This window comes from Lepidochelys kempii, chromosome 14 (genome assembly GCF_965140285.1).
Source record: "Lepidochelys kempii isolate rLepKem1 chromosome 14, rLepKem1.hap1, whole genome shotgun sequence".
Lineage (NCBI taxonomy): Eukaryota > Metazoa > Chordata > Testudines > Cheloniidae > Lepidochelys > Lepidochelys kempii.
The window spans coordinates 5,677,398-5,703,986 of NC_136393.1; the positions used below are offsets into that span (position 1 = coordinate 5,677,398).

Consider the following 26,589-nt stretch of genomic DNA (forward strand, 5'->3'; position numbering starts at 1 on the left):
AGAGTTTAAGGCCAGAAGAGACTACCACATCACCTAGCCGGAACTCCTGTATATCACAGACCACTAACCAATCCCTTACCAAGCCAGCCACCAGAATTAGACCAAAGTATTACAACCCCCGGGGTGTGCCACAACCATTGTGTGCCACAAGCAGAGAACGGGGGGGACTGAGGTGCACAAATGCCTGAGGCCCCCTGCCATAGCAGTGAATTAATTAAGCAAGATGTACCCAGGTGATGCTTAATCATGTCATGCCACTGATTTTTAAGAACTCTCAGAACTTAAGCAGAACTTTGACAATCAACAGCATGGTGAGTTGTAATTTTTATACCTCATGAATATATATTTGTTCTTTTTTTGTGTGATTCTGCTTCACAGATTTAAAAAAAAAATTCCTCCATGAAGTTAAACCCTTTATTTGTCACTTTTAATATATGCTATAAATAAATTTGCCTACTGATATTAAAAGAAACTTTTTCTATCCAAATAAAATATTACAGTTCTCTAAACTGAAAATACATTTAAATGGCACATCAATCAGCCTTAACTGATTCACCCAATGAATTACATAAAATACCCCTAAGTTGAACTGCAGTTAAAGTTGCTTTGAAATTATTTTACAGATCTGTTCTATCGCCAGCAAATCAGAATTTTTCTATCTCAAAAGTGTCTTTTAATAAGACACCAAAGCATTGCACTGACATATAAGATTGCTTTATAATGAATCAAGTGCCTTACTAGAGCTAATTAATATATATCTCAACATATACAGATGCATCCTATTGGGGCAGTATAACAAGGGAACTGACTCAAGGGAAAAGTGAAACACTGAGGATATGGGCCAAGATTTTCAAAAGGTAATTTGAGGTATTTCTATGTGTTTGTACATAGCTTGAGAGAACTTAAAGGGCCCTGCTTTTCAGAAGGTAGCTGCTCAGCACTTTATGCTCATTCAGACCCCTTTAAAATGTCTCAGCTTGGCCAGGCAAAGTCATTTGTCCCTTTGGAAAATGTTGGCCACATATCGCTTCCAATATAGGACTTTACAAATTCCATTAATGTTTTGTAGCCAAGATTTTCCACAGCGAGTGCCCAAAGTTAGGATCCTAAGGCCCTATTTAGGAACCTAAATAAATGGTCTGATTTTCAAATGCGCTGAGTAAAAATGGTAAATCAAATTTTTTAAAAAACGGATTTTTTTAATGAAAGGGACAAAAATTTCACCCACACAATTACAATAAAATGTGTTCTTTTTTCAGCAAGCTCATTGATTTGGGATATTTGAGGTTCACGATGCTTTAGATGCAGGCCAATGATTTAGGCACTTTAATATGGTCTGAGGACCTGAAATTTAGGCTCATCTTTTTAAAAATATTGACCTGAGAGGATAATTATAGCTCTAAAGCCTTTTTTCCTAGTATCTAAAGAATTTAATTAGATGACATTATAGTCTAATTTGACAGTACCTATGCAATTTAATTAAAGTACATCACATTGCTCTTTATGTGAGCGTTCACCCTTGGAAAATCAGGGTCCTTAAAGAAGCTTCAATTTGGACAGCAAAACACGGAGACATCCAAAATTCCCCAGACTACTTTTGAAGCTGTAAGTCTTTATTTTAAGTAATGAAAGGAGTGAGGTAGAACACAGAGGGGTTTTTTTTTTCTGCCCATTAAAAATATTTGTCTCCACTAATAGGCTCAGAAAAGAAAAGGAAGAATAATTTGAAGATTGGAATGATTCTGCTGTTTCATAAAATTGATCCGATAAGAAGGAAATAAAATCACGGAGCCATAAGATCACTCAGACATCTGAATCAAGTTAAAAGATATAAAATACAAACTCCTGCAGCACTGCAAACTGGGTTTTTGCCTACTGATATTATCATTGTGTTGAATCACACTACAGATGTATTAAATAAATGAAACAAAGGCCTCGTTCTGATCTTACGCTGGCTTTACAAACTCCATTGACAAGGTGTGTGTAAAACTGACATTAACATCAGGCCCTAAATGCTTGAAATAAATCGATGTTCTTCAAAGAAAAATCTGCTCCTGCAATTTAGAAGGAGGGATACAGTTCTGAATACCTCACTGAGGCAAATTTCCCACTGAAGCTGGGATTGGTGCCAATACATATTATTATGAAAGTTTTCACCTCCACCTTACGGTTCAAATAGAGTTCCAATTCTCTGTTCCAGTCACGAACAACCAGAGTGTAGAAACACTGTCTGATCTTATATGTTACACAGATGGGACAGCGTAGAGCTGTTATGCCAGCTCCATGCCACCTGGACATAAGAGGCTGGTTTTCCACTCTGTTATAGAGCACCGACTCTGGTGTAACTTTTTTGACTTCAGTGAAGTTTAGGACACCCAGCATCTGACAAGACCAAATCCTTAATTTGTTGGATCCTATGTATTTATATAATCTGTTTCTGTGGACTTTGTTTATTTTATCCATACTTTGTGTTCATAGATTTGTTACAGTTGTGGCGCTTTTAAAATCCTAATTCCCTCCTCCCCTAGTGTAAACCAGGAGCAGATGAAGTTACTATGGTGTGAAAGTGGCGTAAGCGAAAGGAGAATTATGCCCATCGTCTTTTGAATGAAATAGTTTCTCTAGGTGTTGCCCCTTAGGAAACAGAAATCATTTGTAATGATGTCTTAGCACCTGATTTCGGAAAGACTTAATACTTGTAACAGAGCTTACTTGTGTGAGTAGTCTTGTTGATGTCAGTGAATTTTCTCATGGTAGAAGGCACCATGCTTAATTGTAAGTCTTTGTAGGATCTGATATTGAGAGTTAGAGCTGGATCTTCAGTGGGTGTAAATCAGCATAACCCCTTTGAAGTCAAGTCTATCCTGATTATACCAGGCAGGGCCCTAGCCTAAAAAGAGAGTTCTCCAAAATGGGGACAAAGATAACCTGCTGAAGTAAACTTGGCTTACATCATTGCCTGTAAGTTAGTAAAGGTAGGTAACTAGGGGGCCAGGTTCTGATCTCATGTACGTGGGTGTAAATGTGGCATCAGTGATGCTACTCTATATTTACACCTGTGTGAAATCAGATATAGGGCCAAGGAATCTGATGAGCCTACCTCCAGGAGAGATCTCCATGATAACAATAAAGGCTGAGAACTTACATAGCGCTTTCATCTCCAAAGAGCTTTATAAGCAGTAATTAATTAAAACCAATTGCCTATTAAACCTAAGATATGAACAAATTTAAAAAAAGCAGAATTCTTGCCCAGGTCAAGTCCATTTCAGCTCTTCTGCACGGAGGGCAGAATCCCACAGGCAATTTGGTCCTTCACAACAGCAGTTCGGCTAAGACTGCTATTATGATTTCGCTTGGTGCCAAGTCAAACGACTGGCGGCAGTATTTGTTCAGTTTCTGAAGCCTGTTGATCATAAGGGAAGGAAGCATCACAAGGAGAGCATTACAGAGGTCCATATGCCAGTGCTTACAGCTCAGCTTCCGCCTCAGCCTGAGAAAGGTATGGGCAAACATTCCCAATACATTACAGTGAGGATAAATGATACTCAGGGGGCACAGGAGCAAGACTGTCCAAACAAAGGCCCCCTCTCAACTCCGGTTAGCCAGCTTGCAGTGCTAGGAGGTGAAGGGACAGACCTGCTGCTGAACACCACCGCATGGCAGCTGGAGTTCAAAGGTGGCTTAACGACAAGTTACCCCATTACCAATATATCAGAGGGGCCCCACACGTATCTTGGAAAATATAAATGATTTCTTTCCTTCCTTGAGCTGAAAGGAGTCTCGGGAGACACCCATAAGCAAAGGCTACCCAGACATGCAGACAAGCACAGTTGCGTCAGAGCATGCACAAGGGAGCCAAATTTAAAATATGCTTGTAAAGCACCAGTAGCTCTGTTCCTATGACTAACGTATCCCAAAGGTGCCATAACATATGCCAATGCCGTACGCATTCTAACCACTGAACTCTGGAGCACTAGAATAAGTACAGTGAGAGAAGAAGTGAGGGGGGGAGAGAGATTTTCTTATGAAAGCCCAGGGGATATTTTTCCACAATTTATCATGCTACTTTTATGCTGCATGTTATCCTTTCCTTAGAGTGCAGAGATGAAAAGTTGCACATTTCCAAAATGAATAAAGCCTGCCAAGAAAAAGAGAAGCAGCTTTCTCTGCTCCCTGTATATAAATTATGTCTGTATGTTACCATTTTTTAAATTGCTGAACTTCAAGGAAAGAACATGAAATTCTCAAGGCTGCATCTAAGTCTCCCATTTTGGATAGGGACAACCGTGTATCCAGTTAGACAAGTGCATGAATGATAATCCCCTAAAGTATAGTTTTAGGATTATTCCACCATTCAAGATGAATAATAAATAATGTCCTATCCTTGCTAAGGAAAATCCCCTGGCTGACTGTTGTAATCAGTAGATTGTGGAAGTGACAGGTAGCAGGTCCATACTCAGGGTCTCCTCACAGTATGGAAACACCCCTACGAAGTAGAAGATTTGTGCCTGTACAAAATCCAATGGACCATATCTGATGGCATCAATGAAATCTTGTCATCAGGAAAGTGTCACTGGTAGTTTTTAAAGCCCAGAGAAATCATGGTATCTTATAGAGCTGGATGGGAATGTTTTGATGAACTCTTCATTCACCAAAAAAAAAAAACAATTTGCCAAAAACTGAAAATGTTCGCAAAACATGGTCAAAGTTTTTATGAGTCTCCACTAAATTTTTTTTGAAATTGTTTTTATTGAAATTATCTAAAAGTTCCATTTTGACATTTTCAAATCAGCAAGTGTTGGTTTTTCAAGCTGAAACGACCTTTCATTTAGAAATTTTAGTACATTTAGACTAATAAAGGGTTAAAGAGAAAAGATCAAAATCAAAACATTCTGAAATTATTGAAATGAAATGTTTTGATTGACTTGAATTGAAAATCCTCAGAATATCCATGGGATGGGAAAACCTTTTCCTAACCAGCTATAATATGTTATCAGTTTACAGAGCAAAACATGGGCTCCCTTGGTGAGATTTCTAATTGTCCTGAATTGGGTTGAATTTTTATGATATGCACAACCACATCTGTAGGTACACACATAGGAGTCCAAGGGTGTCTGGGAAATGAGACTTACCAGGGTCTCCCATCAGGAGGAGAAGTAGACTCTAGATAAGATAGTGTGCAGACCTTTTTTTAATTTTAACAATCCTTTTCCTTTTATGTTATGCTTTCTTTCTACCGTGAAGATTAAACAATATTTTGGTTTGAAAAGACTGTCTGGTCACTGTACTTACCAATAGTCCTAGCTCCCAAAGAAAAGAACTGCAGAAACCAAATCCAGAAACCAGATAAGCTTAGTTAATGCACAGGGTCCAATCTAAGTGTGGGAGAATCACAAGATTTCATCCCAAGAGCAGTAAAAGCACCGGACCAGTAAAGATGTACTCAGAGGGTATGTATACACAGTTCGAGCTCAGGCTCAAGCCTAACCCCCTTCTGTGTACACTGACCCAGGGCTTCAACCCAGGGCCCCAGGACCCCACAGGGATGAAGGTTCCGAGCCTGAGTCAAGCTGAGATCCAGGGTTCAAGCCCTATTGCTTTGCAGTGTAGATGCAGCCCTACTGGACTCATACTCTGGGAGTCCGCCAAATATATCACACAATCCCAAGAATCAACTTTCTTTGTCCTCTGGATAGTCAAGTTTTCCCACATTGCACCACGAACAAAAGACTAGAGCGGCCACATCTGGAAGGGCATTAGGACGTCTGGGATATGGGTGGCTGGAGTCGGGCTTGCATAATGCAGCGTAGATGCTGGGGCCTTAGTTTGGGACCCAGTGTTCAACAATTCCTAACCTGGGGTTACAAATGAGTGTAGATATTCAAGGCCTAAGTTAACAAACCTAGGGTCTGCTAACTCGAATTCTACTAACCCTGGGCTTTGCAGCGTAGACATATCCAGAGAGACCAAAGAAGGGTTCAGATATGCAGCTACTTCTATAACCGTGACAACCATGAAATCATTTCAGCTTTGAATCGGAGTGCATTTAAAGATCATAAACTAATGGAGAAAGGTTTTGTATCATGACCAGTTACCTCCCCAATTCTGCCTAGCAGCTATGTACCAAAATAGCCCTAAACTAAAATGTCATGGAAATTCTCTGCTAGGTTAAACTGTTAGAATTTTAAAGTCCAACCAAAAGCCCATTAATCCCCCTGAACACTTGAGAGCTGAACCCATGTCAGAATTGCAGAATTATTTATTTATGTATTTATTTTTTACTGGGGAGGGTGAGGGGAAATAGATCTCAGATTTGTGGTGAACTGCTTCTGAAAACACAAGCTAAATGGCTCCAGTCCTGGGATAGATAAGGGTGGAATTTTCAAACTCCCACTGCCTTAATTCCCTTAGACTCCTTTGTAAATTTGAGCCTCTGTGCACAAGCTCTAAAGGCATAGCTCAGCATGCCTGGCACAACTAAGCAAATCCGTGAAAGGAGATATCAGCCAGAAGTGTTTTTAGTGCGTTGTACCTTTGGTGTACAATCTTAATGCAATACCAGATTTGCTTGTGGGCCAGGTATAAAAGAACCAGGAAGGTGCTCCTGGTCCATGATAACACCTATTGCAATCAATGTAGATTCAGCAAAACAAGATGCAGATGACACAGGGTTTCCTCTCTTTAATTAAAATCTTTTCCTTCTCCAGCTGTTGCTATAGCAATTGTCCCCAATATAAGCAGCAACATACTGGTAGTCTGCCTGTGGGTGGGGCACTTGATCAGCATGTACGTTTCTTAGCCGCTCCAGCATTTCCCTTTGCCTAATCTATGCAAATAGGGATTTTACTTTGAACGGTGTTACATACTTTCATCTGTTCCATAATTTCGGTCATATTTTTTTAGCCTTCCCATCTGGAATTCTTTACTGGGATGATTAATGGGGGAGGATCCACGAATTTATCTGTGAAAATAAAGAGATGGATCTGTCCTTTTCCATTTTTTAGAGCACAGCGGTATCTTAAATAAACTGGTTTCAGAGTAGGAAAGCTTATGCTCAAATAAATTTGTTAGTCTCTAAGGTGCCACAAGTACTCCTGTTTTGTTTTGTTTTTTTAAATAAACCTGGTGTAGCCAAAGCATTTTTGCCTAAGGTGTAAACAGTGACAATACTAACTATTGAACTACTTGCTCTGCCTTCCCTGTGAAGGTAAAGTTACTACAGGTATCAACATGAAAAAGTGATTTACTGGCCCTGTCTCTTTAATTTTCCTTGGATTTTTGTGTGAATGCTGTTACCCAAATCATACAAAGGAATCATAAATGTATGCAGCTGCAAAGACTTGAAGGTATGAATTACATCTGGCTATAGGCTGAACTTCACCCCTGCCACAGGACTAAAACCTGAACATCACTTGAGAGAATGACTAACGCCCACAAAATAAGGCTTAAGCACTGTATTGGGTGCTTGGCCATGAGTGACTTTAATCCATATACATAAAGGTCCCATGTCACTAACCTGTAGCCTTCAAACCCAGCCTTTGCTGGTACCAGCCTATTGTATAACGATGAAATAAAAGCCCAGATAAGGCCGGACAGTGATTTTGGGTGAAGAGATATCTCTAAGCATCCTGGCTTAGTTTTTTTTTTCTTTATTTTCATTTGACTAACTATTTAAACCTTGATAGCAATGTTGGTGGTGCTGCCTGGTTTCCATCGTAACCATAAAAGGCTTGCACTTCACTATTCCATAACCTGTGCTCTCTTTGGCCACCAAGAACCTCACCCCACCCAAACACCGGGGTAACTGTGCAGCGCCATGCAGGGCATATTATGCAAAATATTTAATGAACCAATTTGTGTATTCAAATATAATTGGCACATAACCATATGTTTCGCCTTAAAAAAATTGCATGTTAGTGAAGGCCTATTTGACAACCCTGAAGAAGAAAGCCCTCTGGTTTTCTAAAAGGGCAGCAGTAAAGCAAGCTTCACACACACTCTGTCCAAACAGCATGGCTTGACTTATTCAGAGTGACCAGATAGAAAATGTGAAAAATTGGGGCAGGAGATGAAGGATAATAGGAGCCTATATAAGAAAAAACCCAAATATCGGGACTGTCCCTATAAAATCAGGACATCTGGTCACCCTAGATTTATTTGACTTATGCCTCTTTATTCCTTGCAAAATGCAGGCCACTGTATTCACCACTGCTTTCCATCTTGGCCGATCTCTTGCTGCAGTCTTAGCTTTTTCCCAGGTCACTCTGATGACTTTCAGTTCTGCTTCTGTTGTGCATTTCCAAATTGGCCTTAGTCTACCTCATCACCTCTTGCCCTGGGGATTCCGGTCCAGCGCCTGTCTTGTTATGTTGTTCAGTTTTTTCCTTCATTTGTGTCCTAGCCACCTCCATTTTCATTCCATAATTTGCTGTCCTATCCATTTCTGGTTTGGCCTCTACCAAAGCTCTTCTTCTGGCTGACTGATGTTAAGGATTTGTCTAAGGCAGCTGTTTATTTAAACTTGGAGATTAGACAGTAGGATGTCCTACCAGCATACTTCTCCCCTAAACTGGGAGAGGGTAAAGGGCAATTCCCTCTAGGAGTAACAGGGATGGGGTAGCAAGAGGCTTGGGGCAAGTGGGGGTTGTTTAGGATCTGAGTTAGCAGCCTCTATTTTCCCCCATCCCTCATTAGTTTTCCCTATTCCTATCTTTTTCAAATCCTGCTTGTTCTCAGCTCCCTCTTCAGTCCCACGTCAGGGGATCTGGAGAGACAATGCAAGCCCTTCCCCTCAACAGATGCAATACTGTATGTTACATTTCTATAGCATCCTTCAGCCCAAAGGATCCCATACTGTACCTACAGGAATCACGTCCCCACAACGATGTAGACACTTCTGCACACCTTTGCGGAAGGAGGAGGAGGATCACTGCCCAGCCAGAGCAAACCAAACCCCTGCTATTCATAGAGAGGCCTGTATGCATGACAGCAGTTCCTCAGAGAGGCATACTCTCTGCCAGGACTGCTTCTTGCCCCTCTTGGTTCTCTTTGATGCACCAACCTGTGCAGAAATGGGGCGGGACAGGGCTATAGCCCCACCTCTTCCCCACTCTTCATCAACCCCTTTTCTACATCCTACTTTCTGGGGGAAGAAGAAGACTATTGTGTGACCTGCTGTCAGGGGTAAAGGGAGCTTCTTGCTCACCCCTCTGGCCCCATACAATGGTCTTGCCTCATCTGGCCCTAAGTAACTTGCTCAAGGCTACAGAGGAGAGTGCAACTCAAAAAGAAAATAGTGGAACTGGAAAAGATTCTCAGAAGGACAAAAAGATGATGAAGGGTATTGAATGGCTTCCATATGAGGAGAGACTTAAAAGATTAGGTCTGAAACCTGTCAAGATTAGGTCTGTTATCGTAGAAAAGAGACAACTAATGGTGTGGGGAAGGTATGATAGGGTTCTATAAAACTATGACAGGTGTGGAAAAAGTGAATAGAGAAGTGCTATTTACCCTTTCAAACAATACAAAAAACAAGTGTCACGCGATAAAATTAATAGGCGGTAGGTTTAATACAAACAAGAGGCAGTACCTTTTCACATAAAGCACAAATAACCTGTGGAACTCATTGCCATGGGATGTTGTGATGGCCAAAAGTATAACTGGGTTCAAAGAATAACTAGATAAGTTCATGCAGGATAGGTCAATCAATGGCTATTAGCCAAGATGGTCAGGAGCGCAACCCCATGCTGGAGGTGACCCTAAACCTCTGACTGCCAGAAGACAGGATTGGATCATTCCATAATTGCCCTGTTCTTTACACCCCCTTGAAGCTCCAGTATGGATCACTGTAGGAGACAGGACAGTGGGCAAATTGAACCATGTTCTGTCTGACCCAGCATGGCAGCTCTTATGTTCTTATATTCTTATGCCAGAGCCAGGATTAGAGATCATGACTTTCTTCTGCACAGGCCTACATTGAAACCAAAAGATCACACCTCTTTTATTAAGGGCTTGATTCTCCAGTTCTTTCTCAGCCCAGAATTACACTGAAGCCAAACCCACTTTGTTTTGTCTGAGTCATTCAGGATCAAGCCTTAAGTGTGTTTTTTGTCTCTCCAGAAAGAAAGCAGAAGGGGCATGAAATGGGCAATAAAATGCCCAGGAGCCGGGTAACCCAGTAACTATTTCATAATTCACTGCATGTAACTTGTATGAGTCCCTACAAGGCTCTTTAAAAAGCTTATTGCTTTACCTCTGTCCATCCTCATTGACTGTATTTCAGCCCACAAGCTGAGGGAACTTATTTTTTAAAGAATAAAATAAAACTTATGAGCTGCTTAAATAGGTGGGTTTTCCTCAGGCTGCCCAGCCCTACAAAATACACTTTGCTTGCCAGGCAACACTTTGGATTTGTACCTTTGGTAAGACTATAAACTGCACTGTTGGAATGAAGCCTGTACTTAGGGAAACCCTTGAAAGAATTGCCATTTCCTTCAAGGCTTGTATTTTATTTTTACACTATTGAACTGTCTGTAATATTAATTTTCTTTACTTTTGTGTTCTCTTGTCTCCCCAAACCCTCCCCCCGCCGCCCATGCACGGACACACCAACATCTGCAAATAACTATCCAAATTTCAAGAGAAAGTGTTATTACTAGTCCACTGCAGAAAAGGAAAAAGCCAAAGGAAGGCATCAAAACTTGTCTAGCAGTAAGGTAAAGTGCAAATGGGAGGAACTGCAAATCCTCACTCCTCAAGAACTTGCATTAAGATGAATGTGCTGGATTTTAGGTAACAGCAAGAGTTTACAAAAGAAAATCTACCCTGCATGCAAGAGAAATGTAGAGATTTAGGAATGGATTTGAGCTCCTATTGGAGAATTGCCAAATGTACTGAAAACGCTTGCCCATGGTCTTTGTTCACTGTTCTGGCCTATGTTGCATGTCTCCTTTCTGACTACCATGCTGGAAGTGATGTGAATAGTTCACATAATCTCTCTGGTGTTCCCCTGGCAGCATTATCACCATTACAACATTCCTTCCCGTTTTCTTAATGGGAAAAAATATAGATATGCCATCATCTGTGATCTACCCTAGTGAATCTCCCACTTCTCATAAAGTGTAGTTCCCACAGCATTCGCAATACACAACGGGGCACTGCCCTAAGTGTTTTAGAGGAGATTCCGCCTGCTTCTTCACCCCATGCCAAATTCTGATTTCAACCACCTTGCTGTAAATCAAGAGTAACTATTGATTTTACTTAGCTTCTGATTTCAACGGAGTTACTTTCGATTTGTACCTGTGTGGGTGAGATGAGAATTTGGTCCTCTGGCTGTAAATATTTTGTTGATTAGTAAGCACTGAAAGATTCTTACTCTTTTTTTTGGGGTGACTTCTCCAGTTAGAATGCCTGGCTTTCATGTTCTGTAGCACTGGCCGTTTTGTCTGGACCCACATTGCTAGGGTTTTGAACTAAATACAGGTCTAAACTTCAGCGTAAGTGCAATTAACTGGAAAAATTTGAAATGCTTCCAAATGCCATGCCACCTACCAGCCACTGGAGACAGTTCTTCAGCAAGTCGGGTAATTCTGATTCTTCTGAGCAAGAAATTCTACAGCTACAGAGGTTAAATAAACAATAGCATCTTAGAGATTGTAGAAAACCCCTTGTGCACTGATGGCCAAATGCAGAGGTGAATTGAAATAAGACTTGAGAGACAGTTAGAGTAACTCAACAGCTGTTCCTCTCCTCCCCTTCTCAGAAATATGTTATGCCCCTCCCCTCTCAAAACGTATATGTTATTTCAACTTAGACTCCCGTTCGCTGTATACTGGGGTTTATATAGCAGTGCAAACCCCCATTGTAGATAGGCTTCATTGTTGTAATACAAGGCGCTCCCTGATGTGAGTTAAACCAGTATATTACCAGGATAAGTGTCCCTACTGTAGTGCATCTACAATATGATTTGTGCTGTTCTAGCCACATCAATGTATTATTACTAATAATTATTTATTATTGGCATGGCAGTAGCACCTAGGAGCCTCAGGCATGGACCCCATTGCGCTAGGCGCTGTACAAAACCAAGAAGACCATCCTTGCCCCAAAGAGCTTACTGTCTAAATAGTTACACCAGTGCAAATTAGTTATTCTAGACAAGCCCTTTTAAAATGCTCTGACCCACTTGCCAATATGAAACTGACCCCAACATTGCCACCCCCAAAATGTTCAAAAGTCATGACTCCGACCCTCCACAATCATTAGACTGGCTTAAAAACGCTAAGTTTTTTTAAAAATAAGTTTAAATTCTTTTTAGTTTTTTTTCCTGGCCTTTGAGCCTTTACTCTGCAACCACGAAGCCTTTATTTTTTTTTTAAATAAAAGCTGAGATCCTCACATCATTCCATAACTCTAGGAGCTCATGATTGAAATGAGAAGAAAAAGAAAAAAGTATTGTGAGATTCCCACTACAATCACGAGAGTTTGGAACACTGGTGCTGTTACTTCCACATTTCGTCTCTGAATGGGGCCTACAGAGTCTAACTTCATCTATGGGAGGCTGCACCGGTATAATGCAGATAGAGACCAGAAGAGGGCAGCACAGTAAGAGAAGCAAATAACAGGAAGACAGGCTAAAGTGCCACTTAAAATAAGCCTCTCTGCACTTTGAGCCAGATTCTCAGCTAATGTATATCAGAATGTCTCCATTGTCTGGCTTTTCCACGTACACTTTCTGCTGACCAGTGCTGACAGTGGTGTGGATTAGCCATTTGGCCCTGTTTAAAAACAAAAACCATGGATATGTATGAGTTTCAAAGCATCACATAAACTAACTTTCTAAGGGACAGATTTTGGAAAGGGAAGCTGAATTTACAATGGGGTCCTTACAGAGGACAAGGTTCTGTCTTGAAGAATCATAGTAGAGATTCATTTATATACCATTAAGGACCCGTAAAAGCCAGAAATGCAGTGCAAAACTCAATTTGAAACTCTATACTGTGCTTGGACATTAATATATTTAAATCTTGATTATGTCGGCCTAATCTTCTTGAGCCGAGTAGGAGTTCTGCAGCGCTTATGCTGGCAATATTAGATAGTTTGTAAAATCTTCTACTTTTTCCAGCTCCTTGTATATGGAGGCACAAAACCTGAAATCTGTTTGCTCTTGTGTCTTTGTCAGTCATAGCATTATAGCAAAAACTAGAGGGTATCACTACAGTGGTGTGGATTAGCCATCCACTTGTACCATTGAATTTAAGTTTTCAAAGCCGTGTGGGGGCACACCTCTCAACCCTAAATGATCAAATGCAGGAAAGAGACCAGATCAGATCTTGTACCTTGCTTTACAAAAAATGGGCACATATTTTTGTCCCCACATCATAGACAGGAGAACTGCTGCATGGAGAATTGAAGCTACTTGCCCAAAGGCACATAGGGAGTTGAGGGACAGAGCCCAGAACAGAAGTCAGATTGAAGGACACACACACACAAAATGGTGCAAGAAGTGCGTCTGGGTCTTCAGCCTATTTATTAGAGGCACAGATTCTATTCCCAGATACTCAAGCATAAATCCAGCTGACATCCAGAGGCACTACATAGGAGTATCCCGAGGACAGAATTTGGCCTATTGTGACATCAGGTTAATGATTCAGAATGATCTAAGAAGTTTATGATCATTAAACCAAGTCTGTTTGTAATAGAGGTAAATATGGAACACACCTTTGGGATGCTACATGGGCATTTGAAGTTGCGGCTCACATTTTATTTTCAAATCCATGCCCAAACCTCACAGGAGGTCAGTTTATGCTCTGAGTGTCCATTTTCCCACCTGCTACGCTATATTGGTGAATGCATACACACTTTTTTCAAGGCCCCTTGTAATCCGTTATCTCATCACCATTTTGATTGATGTGATCTCTATTTTGTGTACAAACACTTTGTACTTAAGAGAAGAAGGATGGTCACATGCAATGCTTAATTTGTGCCGGGGTTTGCCAGGGCCGAGCCCTGGCACCTCTAGAGCTGGCAGTTCATAGCCCCAGCACCCCTGGGCTTGCTGCATCAGTTGTGAAAGTAAAAAAAATTGCTTGAGCCCCAGCACCTCTTTCATTACAACTTAAGCACCGATCATGTGGTTAAGGCTCTGGAGTAGGACTCCGAAGGCCTGGGTTTAATTCTCAGTTCTACCACAGTCTTCCTGTGTGACTTTAAGAAAGTCACTTAATCACTCTGGGGCAGATCCTCAACTGGTGTAAATTGCCAGAGGAGACAATGAGGCTCTGTGCCTCAGGCCCTAATCTGCAAACTGAGAACAATATCACCTTTCCTCCTACCCTTCGTCTACTAATATTACAAGCTTTTGAGGAAAGGGGCTGTCTCTTAACATGTGTTACCGTGGGAGGCACTTCACAGGGACCCCTATCTTGGCTGCAGGCATTACTACAGTACAGTTAAAGAGTGATGTTCTGACCCACCCTCCGCACACAGAAGATACAGACAGAAGATTGTTGGGTTTTTTTATTATTATTATTATTTAGAAATAATAAAATAAGACATAATATATAAAAATCTGTACAATCCATGATTTGTGCAGTACATGAGGAAGACTTTGATACAAAAAGGCTGCAAACAGGAAAATAGTAATGGACAATTGTCAAATGTCTCGATTGTTCATCTTACAACAGCTGCAGACCAAGAGTCATTGTAAAATAAATTTCTGGTTGGCGGTGGGATGGCAACCCTGCAGCACCCTTCTGCCTTAAAATGGTCAAGAGCAGCCATAGTTTAAAGACATTACAGTACTTCTTGGTTTTACCTTGTAATCCAATATGGAAGAAAAAAAAAGGACCTAAGAGACCAGATAAAAACATACAAACCCTTTGTCTTTGCCAAAAGAGAACAAGTGCTAAGTTAACACCACAGAAATTTACCATGATTGGGAGAATGTATCATTAAACACAACTAAAATGTAGTGATTTCCACCCTTGCTACTTATCCAAAAAACAAGTTGCACCTAAGAGACAGAGAGAAACAACATAGCCCACCTGTCTCACAAATGCCTTTTGTCATTGTAGGCAGTATTATGTTCAGACATTAAGTCTTATTCAAGTATTTTCAGGGAAGGGCAGAAATAACTAAATCCTCCCCGACTCCCCAAGCAAAATACATAAAACCACCTGTGCCAGACACTAAAGACATTGAGCCAACTTCATCCTTGGGGTCATGCCATAGACTAAGGGCTAGATCCAAAACTTTTAAAGCCAATGGAAAGACTCCCATCTGCTTCAATAGGCATTTGGATCAGGCCATAAATGAGGAATTAATTTGGCCCAGTATCACTAAGTATGAATGCTGTCAGTCACTATGCATGCCTTTAAAAAAAAAAAGAATTAACCAACCCTACAATAGTCAGACCTGTATTGGGCTTACCAAGGCGTGTTCAGAAATGTATTTAAACCATTTGAGATATGAACAAGGGGTGGGGAGGGTACCATGAAATATACATTGCAGGTCAGGTCTCTTTCCTAGCAGCTTTCACAAGCCAGAGGCTGAGTGCACATCTGTAAAGCTAGATTCAGTCGGTAGAGACAAAGGGTTATTTAAAAATAAAATAAATCCAGCAGAGAGTGCAATGAATTACCTAAGTATCCACTCTCAACAAGACTAGCAATCTGAAAGCTTGTAACTTTTAAAAATGCCAGTAACTAGAAAATATTTTCAAATTAAAAGTCCATGCTTAAATAAATAACAGAAGTTCATAGCATTAGGAACCCTATAAGGCTTGCAAGTATTTGCTAAAACAATGCTAACCGGTAGCATCTAGGTACGAGCTAGCAGAAACTGCTGAACTGAATTTATACTTTCTATGGATTTATTTAATTTTTCATTTTTCTTCTTCTCCTTTACAGACTTCTATTTACATTTGGCTTTAAATATGAAAATACTTGATAAACTTTATAAAATGTACATTTAAAAACCATTTCTGAAAAACCGTGACTCGAAAAACCTGTACACCAGAAATTTCAGATTTTTTTCCTTTTTGTTTTTGTTTTGTTTATTTTTTCTTAAAGAAACAAACTGAAGCTTTTTATTTTCCCTTATCTCCTGTCCCTTGCTCTGATTTTTCAAGTCTCCTAAGTGGGGCACTGTGTATTTTGGAGTGATCTAATTGGGGAAAAGGTTCCCTTTTCTCCATCTCATTCCCCCATTTCCTCCCTCCCTCATTGCATCTTCATTTGTTTTACATTTCACTGAAGACTCTTTGGTTTAGTTGTTTTCCTTTACAAGAATATCATGATAGCAGCACAAGTAGCATTCACTGGCTATGACCCAGAACTGTGTTCAAGTTGCCGTGTGGGTTTAATTCCCTTTTCCCCTCCTCCCCCCCATAAATAGTTTTAGAACTTGTATTTAAATAACATCTGCCCTCTTTAGTATATCCAGAGCTACCTTTACAATGTAAAATTTCCACAGTTTTAGAACCCACCTACTCAGGTTACTGTAAATACCATCTTATCAGAAACCACCATCTCATTGCAGGCATTTCCTTCAGGCAGGGCTGTAAGGGGCCAGAGGCCTTCACAGATATCCATTTGCAGAAGACATTAGACCTAGAACAAGCTGTTTTTTAATGGCATACAGTGATCCAATACTGTAAAAGAGTTGACTAGGATCTATTGTCCCCACCACCATTACCTATTCCTTGAGGAAGATTCAGAGGCAAGGAACCTCCAAGTACAGCTAATGTATATGCTTGATCGTAGAGGCACAGAAAACATTAAAGCATTCTTGGCAAGGGGGCCAAAATACCATTCGAGCCATGATTTTACAAGAGGTCTCAAGACTTGATGTCATAGTTCATCCACGGATAGCTCAGTCGAAGTTTACAGGTAAAAAGGAGGTGGGAGAGGGAACTCTTTTACAGTATTATCTGCAAATAATCCTTTTTCAAATGATCCAGAGCACACTATTATATCTGGGCTGACACCCGTGTCCTGCCAAAGGGAAGCATTTTCCCAAAACATTCACATCCCTCTGCTCTTTCAGATTGCTCTGTTACAACTTCCCTCCCTTCTGCCCCCCCCCCAGGGATTTACGTGTTGCTCAGCTCACCTACACCCAAATGCCTGCTCCAGCCGAGTTAGCCTAGAGCAGATCAGCAGCTTTGCATGTCTCTAGCCTAGTTTAACTGGAAATGTAATGACCGCCTGCAGCATGTCTGATGGCTCAGTTCTCAGAACGCTGGGTCAGCTCTAAAAGGGCCCTCTAAGTTCTAGAAGCAGTTTTGGAATGTGTGTAGAATAACACTTGACCTTCTGCAGTAGCCCTGCTGGTGTTTTGCTAACAGGAAAGAACAGATGTTTGCTTCCCCCCCCCGCGCCCGCCCCCCCGCCCCCCGTTGCTTTCCTTCTTATAAAAAGAAAGAGAGGGAGCTCGTTTTCCCATAGAGGGGGGAAAATGTCTTGCTTACTTAGATCTGAGTCTTACACTCTATTTTCTGAATAAGGTGCAAAATGAGGCCCTTTAAAAAGAAGTCTGAGGTTCAAATTTTGTTTGTTTAAAGCAGCCTGTTTCATTTAAATAAACTCCACTGTGCAAAACTGTGCATTTTCTTTGGTATCCATTTAGGTAGTTTTAACTTAATTTTTAGATAGAGAATTAAACTCTATCAGCCCCCTCCCATCCCCGCTCCTGGAATTTTTTTTTTCCTGGAGGCTACCAATTGGCCTGATGTTACATAATGCCCCTTATGTAACTGAAAAGAGAAAGAAATTGATTCTAGCTATCAAACTACTGGCCTCAAAAGAAGTTCAGACTATATGGCCGTATTGGCCTCTTTGAAGTGTGATCACGAGCTTTTCAACCCACAAAGTTCAATGCTGACATTTTTTAAAAAAAAATTACACAAAAGAAAAAGAAAAAACTACATGGCCACAAAAAAATTACAATTTGTGTCAATGTAGTTAGCAGCAGCTTTCTTAAAATAATAATAATAACAACAACAACAATAATAATAATAAGGCAGATTCATGCCTTTGTTATGCCATTAAAAACATTCTTGTTCCCTAAAGAGAAGCATTCTGGAAAAAGTTGAAAAAAAAAAATAACCCAACCAAAGCTCGCCTGCAAGTTCAAGTTTTGTAAAAAAATATATACATAATTTATTCTACAATATATATGTGCCTTCTGATCATGCTTAGACATTGTTTAGTGCTTCGTGTTTAGAGTTCATTTTCAGCTCTCTCTCCTGTAAAGACAGCCCTAAAACTGGCTTAGATTCCTCAGGACCACTTGTCTTCACGCCTTTCTTCAACAGTACCATCATCTGAAAACTGCTTTGGGCCAACTCTCAGCTCATTGTGCCTTTGACCGACATTTTTCTTTTAAACCAAAAGATAACAGAGAAAAAGTCAGTCAGTCATATTTCCGATTCCCGCCTTAATGGCCTAGGTTCTAGTGGCACCCCAGCTTGGTTATGATGGTCCATGTCTGGGAGGGTGTCCGTGCTCATGCTTTCAGGCACCCCATTGTCACTCTCGTCCTCTTCTTTGCTGGTGAGGGCCACTTCATTCTCGTAGCAAAAGGAATTTGCATTCGAGAGAATGTATTTCTTTTCTGCTAAGTCTCTGGCACTACAAAGTGGCGTGTTGGGCACTTCGTACGTTTTGTGGAACCTAGAGTAGTCCACTTTATAGTAGTTTTTCTCTTCGAAGAGCACAGGCTCATAACGGTGGCCCCAGAGGATTTCATTTGCCAGATATGAACTACGGCACTGGGTAGTCATGGCGGTAGCTTCCACCATGCCCTCTAATATTACTACAATTTCAAAGTCTGCATTGTCCATGTCTTGCTTACTGTAGTCATACAAGGGACTTTGTTCATCTATTTCATGGACTATTGTAATTGGGGACACCAGGAATATGCGGTCTATCCCACTGTCAAACCCAACGTTGATGTCTATTTGGTCCAAAGGGATGTATTCTCCTTCGGAGGTGACCCTGGATTTAAGGAGCTGGGCTCTCACATGTGCCTCAACCAAATGGCTTTTCCGTAGGTTTCCAACGCGCCACATTAAGCACAGCTTCCCATCCCTCAGGCCCACAACAGCATTGTGGCTGAAGACTAGAGTTTCGTTTCTCTTTTTTGGTTTAGCCATCTTTGCCATGACAGCCCCAATGATGAAGGCATCAATGATGCAGCCTACGATAGACTGGAAAACCACCATGAATACTGCGATGGGGCACTCGTCCGTGACACACCTAAAACCATACCCAATTGTTGTCTGGGTTTCGATGGAGAAGAGGAAGGCTGCAGTGAAGCTGTTCACATTGGAGACACAAGGTTTGTAGTTTGCTGGCTCCTCCAGATCCCCATGCAACAGAGCAATCAGCCAAAACACACAGCCAAAAAAAAGCCATGAAAGAATGAAAGCCAGGCAGAAGATAACTAGCATCCACCTCCAGCGAATATCCACGCAGGTGGTAAAGATGTCTGCCAGGTAACGTTGTCCTTTCTCACCCACATTAATGAATTGGACATTGCAGTGTCCATCTTTCTTGACGAAGCGGCTCCTGCACTGCTGCCTAGTGTGTACCTTGCTCTTCCCGTTCCCGAAGCCATTGGCAACTGCCATGGTTGCCAGCTTCATGCCATCCTCTTCTGAGGAAACGATGCTATAGCGGTTGGTTCGCACGCTGCCCATCACTACTGCTGTGGACTGAGGTGCTTCTGCTTTAGAAAACAGTCTGAGTTTCTGCAAAACCCTTTGGAGAAACAGTTTTGAAAGTTCTAGAGGAACACACACACAGGAAAAAATAAAAGGACTAGGTTGGAGTTTCCGACAACCCCTGGCTCTACCAAGGAGAGTCTGCTGACATGCAGAGTTAGCTTAGCAATTGAACATCCGTCATAGAGAGCACATGGTCTGCAAGAGAAAGACACACTGCATATTAGAACTCAATGGGACAGAACACTGAATCAAAGCTATATAAAGACCCCAGCCTCCAAATCCATATGGTTCGTTTTTCAATCTATTCACTTCTATTCATGGAATTGTCCTGAGGCACAGAGATTCTCTGTTTATGGATCGACAAAACTGACATCATTAATACAAAAAAGTCATCACTCTTTCCATAGCAAGCACTAAAGTGAACAGGTCTTAAAGAAATATTCACTTAAAAGCAGGAAATACACGTATCTGTCTAGCACATACACCTGCACCTTTGGTGGTTTACTTGGGAATGGTGAATTAGCTTTAACACATGCATGTCTGTTCAAGTCTCAAAGTTGATTTACAATGACATAGAAGTCTGTGTCTCAGGGTCTATTCCAGCCAAGATACAGGTGTGTGTTAATTAAAAGGAACAAGTGCATTATGAGGATTAAATGCTCCTTGGGCCAAATTTCGCTCTAGTGATACTCCACTAACTACCATTAAATTACAGTTGTGCAGAATTTAGCCCTTTACTAGTCCATTCAAGCAAAAGTCATGCATTCATTCTTTGCCAGCAATAGGAATAAAGCCATACAGACTATGTTGGCAACTATTTAAACCAAAGCTACAGCAATTTGATGGGATCCATACAATCATTAAATTCACAGTAGGAAATCATCACACAAATCACATGAGGCCTCATCCTGCTCCGGCTGAAGTTATTGATAAATGGCTTTAACAGAAGCAGGATTGGCCTAACATCTCTGTGGTGCCTTTGATGGTGGGTACAAGGCACTTTCGTCTCTGGAGATAAAGGGGATTCCACCCCAAAAAGGAGAACGGTCCTGAGTTTCCCTTGTGTCTTGAATATCAGTAGTTAGGGCTTAGCCTAGTGGATACAAGATGTGTTTGCTGAGACTGGAGGGCACCAAACTCATTTCATGGAAGTCTAGCTTAGACCCAGTGTTTGCTTTTAACAAGCACATCATCCATTAAGTCATCACCCATTGTATTGGAGGAGATTTAATTGAAATACTGCAGAGGAGGCAAAATGCATGAATTGTAATAATCCCCCCTACACACACACGGCCAACGGGGGAAAGAAAGTCATAACTGATTTTAAAATAATGAGGATTTTAAGATAACGTCTGTTGTGGGTTTGCCACAGCAGGAGATCTAAGTACGAATCACATTAGTGGAAGAGTGCACTAAAATGTCTTTTGTTAACGGATATTAACAAAATTAATCCGACTCAATTCTAAAACCTGACACAATTGTGTCAGCCAAAGAAAAAGACTTCTGCATGTGAAATAGTTTGCACACACTCTAGCTGTTCTTCCTGACCTGGGTAGAGCAAGGTTAAAAAGTCATACTGTAGATAGGAACGTCCCCTGGTCCAATAACAGGGTTAAAACCTAGACAGATTTGGAATCTCTAGAGTTCAGCATATGATCTCTTAATTCCTCCGTCCCCTACATCTTTCAGCTGCATCACAAGGACACAGGTAAGCAGATGTGTGTAAGAAAACAGCAGGTAACAAGCAAAAAGAATAAGTGATCTTTACAGATGTGCATAAGACATTTCTTCCTGAAGAGCTACTTCATGGTTTGCTTTAAATGCACACACACTTCAAATTACTCTACAAGAAATGTGGCCCAACACATATTTCCTGAGATTAGTCATCTGTGACTCCTGCAGTGCGTGATACATTTTGGCAGCTTTCAACTTTTAAAATACCCAGTTTGAATGTAGCTTTCATATTAATGTATAAAGATGATATGATGCTGTTAAACTTACACCTGTCTGAATATTTTGTTTGCATTGTGTAAAGTTCCCTTTGTATTTTTGGGGGTGGGGTGGGGGGGGAAGGAAGGGTGAGAAGAATAGAGATTTTCATTCCTGCCAATATATAGCTCTCTAAAGCGATGGAATGCTTCTAACATTCAGTTTGAGATATTTTCTGTTGTATTTGGTTTTAGATGCATTTTCAAGCCAAGTGGGAAAGCCAAATTACTATTTATATGTTCCATGAAAAAGAACAGCTCATTGCAAAATCATTGCATTGGTTTGCAGATTAATCACTTTTATAAACCACATCCTAAAATCATGATCATGTTGAACTTCCCTGTTCCAAGCAGGTTTTGCTCCAAGTTGATGGACATATATAGCCTTAGAACTAATTTAGTCATTTTTCTGCATTGTCTCTTGGATTTCAAGGGAGGAAGGGTCTGGGGAAGGGACAGCTGTGAAATCTGAGGGACCTAAAAGTGCAACTACATACCAAAAAAAAAATATTTTTTTTGACCCCAAGACATTTGTTTGAATTCCACAAATCACTGAAACCACAATGCCAGGTTCCTACAAATATCTTGCCATATTTAGAATCCTGGAAATAGCGATATGACAATGGTAGGTGCCTATTTCCATTGCTAATTGTCACCTACTGTACATCTGCATGGTATTATTAGTTAGAATCATAGAATATCAGGGTTGGGAGGGACCTCAGGAGGTCATCTAGTCCAACCCCCTGCTCAAAGCAGGACCAATCCCCAATTTTACCCCAGATCCCTAAATGGCCCCTGCAAGGATTGAACTCACAACCCTGGGTTTAGCAGGCTAATGCTCAAGCCACTGAGCTATCCCTCCCCCTATTAATAGTTATGTCACTGCACGTGTTATGCCTTTGGAAGCAAAAACTGCTCCGACTTTGGCTTAAACGTTCCTGACACACTGTAATGCAGCCTTGAGGGGATCTCTTTCCTGTGTTTATAGACTTTCTGGATGTTTAGACAACAAAACTCTGGCACATGCCACATATTACAGTGCTGGTCATAGGATAGCTGTCTACTGTCTTTTAACACAAATTGCCTCTCATCCTTGTGTGTGTGCTTTGAGTAGCTAGGATACGTGCGGGGGGGGGGGGGGGAATTTGTAACACTTCAACAGTCAGACTCACAGCTCGTGAAACACAATGGGCCTGATCCTGCCCCCAGTCAAGAAGGTGGCAAAATTTCCATGACTTCAAGGATCAGGACCTGTAAATATGTGGATGGGGGGAAAAAAAATCAATAGATCCACCAGTGTTGGGATCTGAACTTTGTGTATCCTAAACTCTTCCAGTTGGCTGCAGTGGGAGTTTGGGGACTGCAAGGAATACAGGGTCAGGTCTTATACAAAAAGTGTGCACAAAGCTAAAAATGCACAGACCTGGGCTAAAAATCTAATATTATGCCTTACGTTGATAATCCACCTGCTGCTCAGTGGTAATGCAAGTTTAATTTTTCCAAACATTCTCTTGTTATCATTGAGGGGACCAAACCTACAACCCTCACTTAGTGGGTCGGGGGGGGGGGTTGTCTGTAGTATTGGGCCCATTGCATAATGACATCTAGTCAGACATAAACTAAATTATCTTATTTTATTCACCCCATTATCTCTCTACAGAAAAACAACACCATTTTCACTGTACAGAAGTATTGAAACCAGTTGCTGGTACGTGCACAGATTCACTACAGTGAGGTAGATCAGAATTTCAAGTATTGCAATGGGAGGCTTGAAAAGGGGGGAATAGAAGGGGACTTCACTATTAATGAAGCATTCCAGGACAAACACTGATTCAAGAACAATAGAATCTCTAAGAGCCCACAAAGAAAAATAATTACATCGATGTCTGTAATTTGCATTGATCGAGTGGAAGCGGAACGTGCAGGAGGGCTTCAGACTGATCAGAGATAGAGATGATACAAGAGTTGAGAGAGAGAGAGATTGCTAATGAGCGATCCGGGCAGTTATTCCCAAGCTGACGCCACATTACCCTGCTTTGTGTGTGCAGGGCACATGTTGCTAAGTGAGCACAACTGCTACCTTCCTCCCTCTTCAGTAAACAGAACACAAGAGCGGTCTGCCAAGATATATAGCAAAACCAAAAGTCCATGCTCTCTTATTTTATTGGTCAGAGATCTTCAGGTGTAAAGGCTCAGTGACCTTTCCCCAGTCCTATATATTATTTAAAAGTTATTATCCCAGACTCTCCTCATTTCCCTACTTGCTTTGGTTAGGGGATTTGAGGCATATTACATATTAAAGGCTAAGCTAGCTTGGATCATGACAGATTTTCTTTAATAAAACAATGAAGACATTAGAGAAAAGAAAAGTAGGTGATATAGGAAAAATGTACGGAGAAAAAGGGGAAAGAGAAGTGGCACTGTCATCCGAGATCCTGCTCTTTTGCAGATCTCAGGATATTTCTAGATGATGACAAAGTAACTACAAATGAAATATTCATCACCGGGGGTGTTGTTGATGTGCTGGCCAGCAGGGTGGAAAAGCAAACAAGTGTAAAGGTAAGGCAGAGAACACAAAAAAGAATACAGCCTGATGAGCAGAGATGTGGCAGTGAACACATCTTTGTTAATACCCAGCATAGACTTTCAGTATGTTCTGCAACTACTGTCTACAATCTCCAAAGTGCAAGTGAAGCACTTGCCTGGTTAAAATGGAAAAGCTCGTACAATACAGCCATAAAGAAGTCTGCCATTTCCTATATGTATTTTTTTTTAAACTGTCATGAATCAAGTTAAAATGACGCAATCTCTCCACAGTCACTCAAACCACAATGGCTTTTTTTTTTTACTTCTTCTTTTTGCCAGACCCATTAGGAAAGAATTCCACAAGTTCCTTTGATGCATCTTCCATAGACTACAGTCGATGTGCAGTGTTATGAATAAATGTCACGGTGTTGTGCAAGAGGTGAGAGAACATCAATTTTTTTTAAAAAATGAATCTAAACTGTAATTCTGTATGCTTTGATCCCTTCCCTCTCTTTTAGAATCCCTGAAATACTAGGCAAAAAGAAAAGGATGCACAGGGCAGAGGAACGGAGAGTTTTCATGCTAACTTCCAATCCTCCCCCAAAATACAATATCCTTCACTGGCAGCTGGTGCCTGGAAAGAAATGAGCACAAACAGATGCTCAAGTGTTCCAAGCATACCTAGCTAATTATTTGCGCTAGTGAGATTAATTAGACTGTTTGCATGGTGTATGAGAAAGGGTAAAGCTCTCCCTTCATGTGACTATGCAGAAAAGTGCAATCAATAAACCTGACAGTAAAGCACATACATATAGACTGATCCCCCCCCCCGCCCGCCTCCGTCCCCCGGCACCCCTTAAGGCACAGACATTCGAGGGTGGCATTTCAGAGGTGACCGTGCTGCCGACTTCACTACAGAAATAGGTAGGTTCAAATAAAGCGCTCCTTACCTGTTAGTGGATTTAAGCTGGGGATGTAGATACATAAAAGAGCGTAAGATCCAGTGGCTAGGGGGGAATCAGCAAACCAATCCCACGCTCCCTACCCCGCTGCACCGTTTGCAACTCAAACACTTCACTGGCTACTGCCTCCCTTTTGAGGGCGGCCATGTGATTTTTAACACCGGCTCGGCAGGCTCCGCCCTCCGGGGCTGCCCCAGACCAATGGGAGAAGGGAGGCCGGCCCAGCCTTGGCTGGGTCTCCGCTGGCGCGCCCGGCTCTGCCCAGAGCGAGGGATTCCCGGAGCGGGGGCGCCCGGGCTGATGGTGCTGCGCCGAGGCGTTTGCGGCGAGCGCCGAGCCTTGCGCTGCCCCCCGGCCGGCGCGCAGCGGGGACCGGCTCGCCCCCGGCCCCGCGGCGGGTGGCACCTGGCGGGCAGCAGCGGCTGGAACTCGCTGCCCCAGGCTGGGGCGCGGGTCTCCTGCCCCCGCGCCTCCGGCAGCCCCAGGGGGCCCCTCGCCCCGCCGCGGGGCTGCCCCGTGGCGCGCTCCGATCCGTCCCCGAGTGAGCCCCCGGGGGCGCTGCCGTGCCAGGAGGGAGAGCAGCCCGGAGCCCCTGGCCCCTTGTGGGGGCGAGGGGGGTGCAGGGGGAGGACGCACCTTGCAAGGGAAGAGGAGGGAGAGCGGGCCGGGGGGGGGGGGGATGTGCCGTTCTTGGGGGAGGAGGAGGCTTTTCAGGAGCTGGAGAGACTAAAGGAGGAGTGGGGGGCAGAGAAAGTGAGGAAGGGGTTGGAGGGGGGGGTTGGAGGGGATAGGGCGAGTGGGGGCAGCCTGGAGAGGAGAGGGATCTGGGGGGGAGTGGGTTATGAAGGGAGGGAGAGAGGCAGATCACAGGGCCCTGTTGGTGCAATGTCGGGTGATCATTCCCTCCAAATGCAATAGCCAGGCGCTGTATGGACAGCTGGTCTGTGAGTTGGCCTTGAGGCAGATCTCGATTTATATCCGGTGCAAATGAGAACATGCTGTCCAGGGGTATGTCTACACTGCACAGTGAGCTCAGGTTCCAACTCAGGTTTGAGCCCCAGCCCGCCTTCCGCCCACATACAAATTGGGCTGATGCGGGTCAGCAAGCACTCAGGACCTAGGGTCCTGCTATGGGGGTGGGTCAGAGCCCAAGTCCTGTTGTGACTTGGGTCTGAGCCCTGCCATTTTGCAGTGTGAATGCAGATCGAGCCATAGACCCGAGACAAAAGATCTGCATGGTGCAGTATGGACACATTAACACAACTGTGAGGCCTGGGTCTAGCAATTGTAAACCCAGGTTTACAACACCGCGTGGACTCTCAAGTGCAGGCGTGGAAAGACTGAGTCCAGAAGTCCGGGTCCCATAGACCTAGGTTTATCATAGTGT

The 26,589-nt window shown here is 42.2% G+C and overlaps 1 protein-coding gene across 1 annotated transcript; it reads right to left on the bottom strand.

Annotated features, from left to right (window-relative positions):
- Positions 1–18,046: 18,046 nt before the first annotated feature.
- KCNJ2 (potassium inwardly rectifying channel subfamily J member 2) lies at positions 18,047–25,313 on the bottom strand. Its single transcript, XM_073310174.2, has 2 exons — positions 25,191–25,313; positions 18,047–19,921 (listed from the first exon to the last, which is right to left on the bottom strand). Exon 2 carries the CDS (start codon positions 19,697–19,699, stop codon positions 18,416–18,418), a length of 1,284 nt encoding a protein of 427 aa, XP_073166275.1. The 5' UTR covers positions 19,700–19,921; positions 25,191–25,313; the 3' UTR covers positions 18,047–18,415.
- Between the last annotated feature and the right edge of the window lie 1,276 nt (positions 25,314–26,589).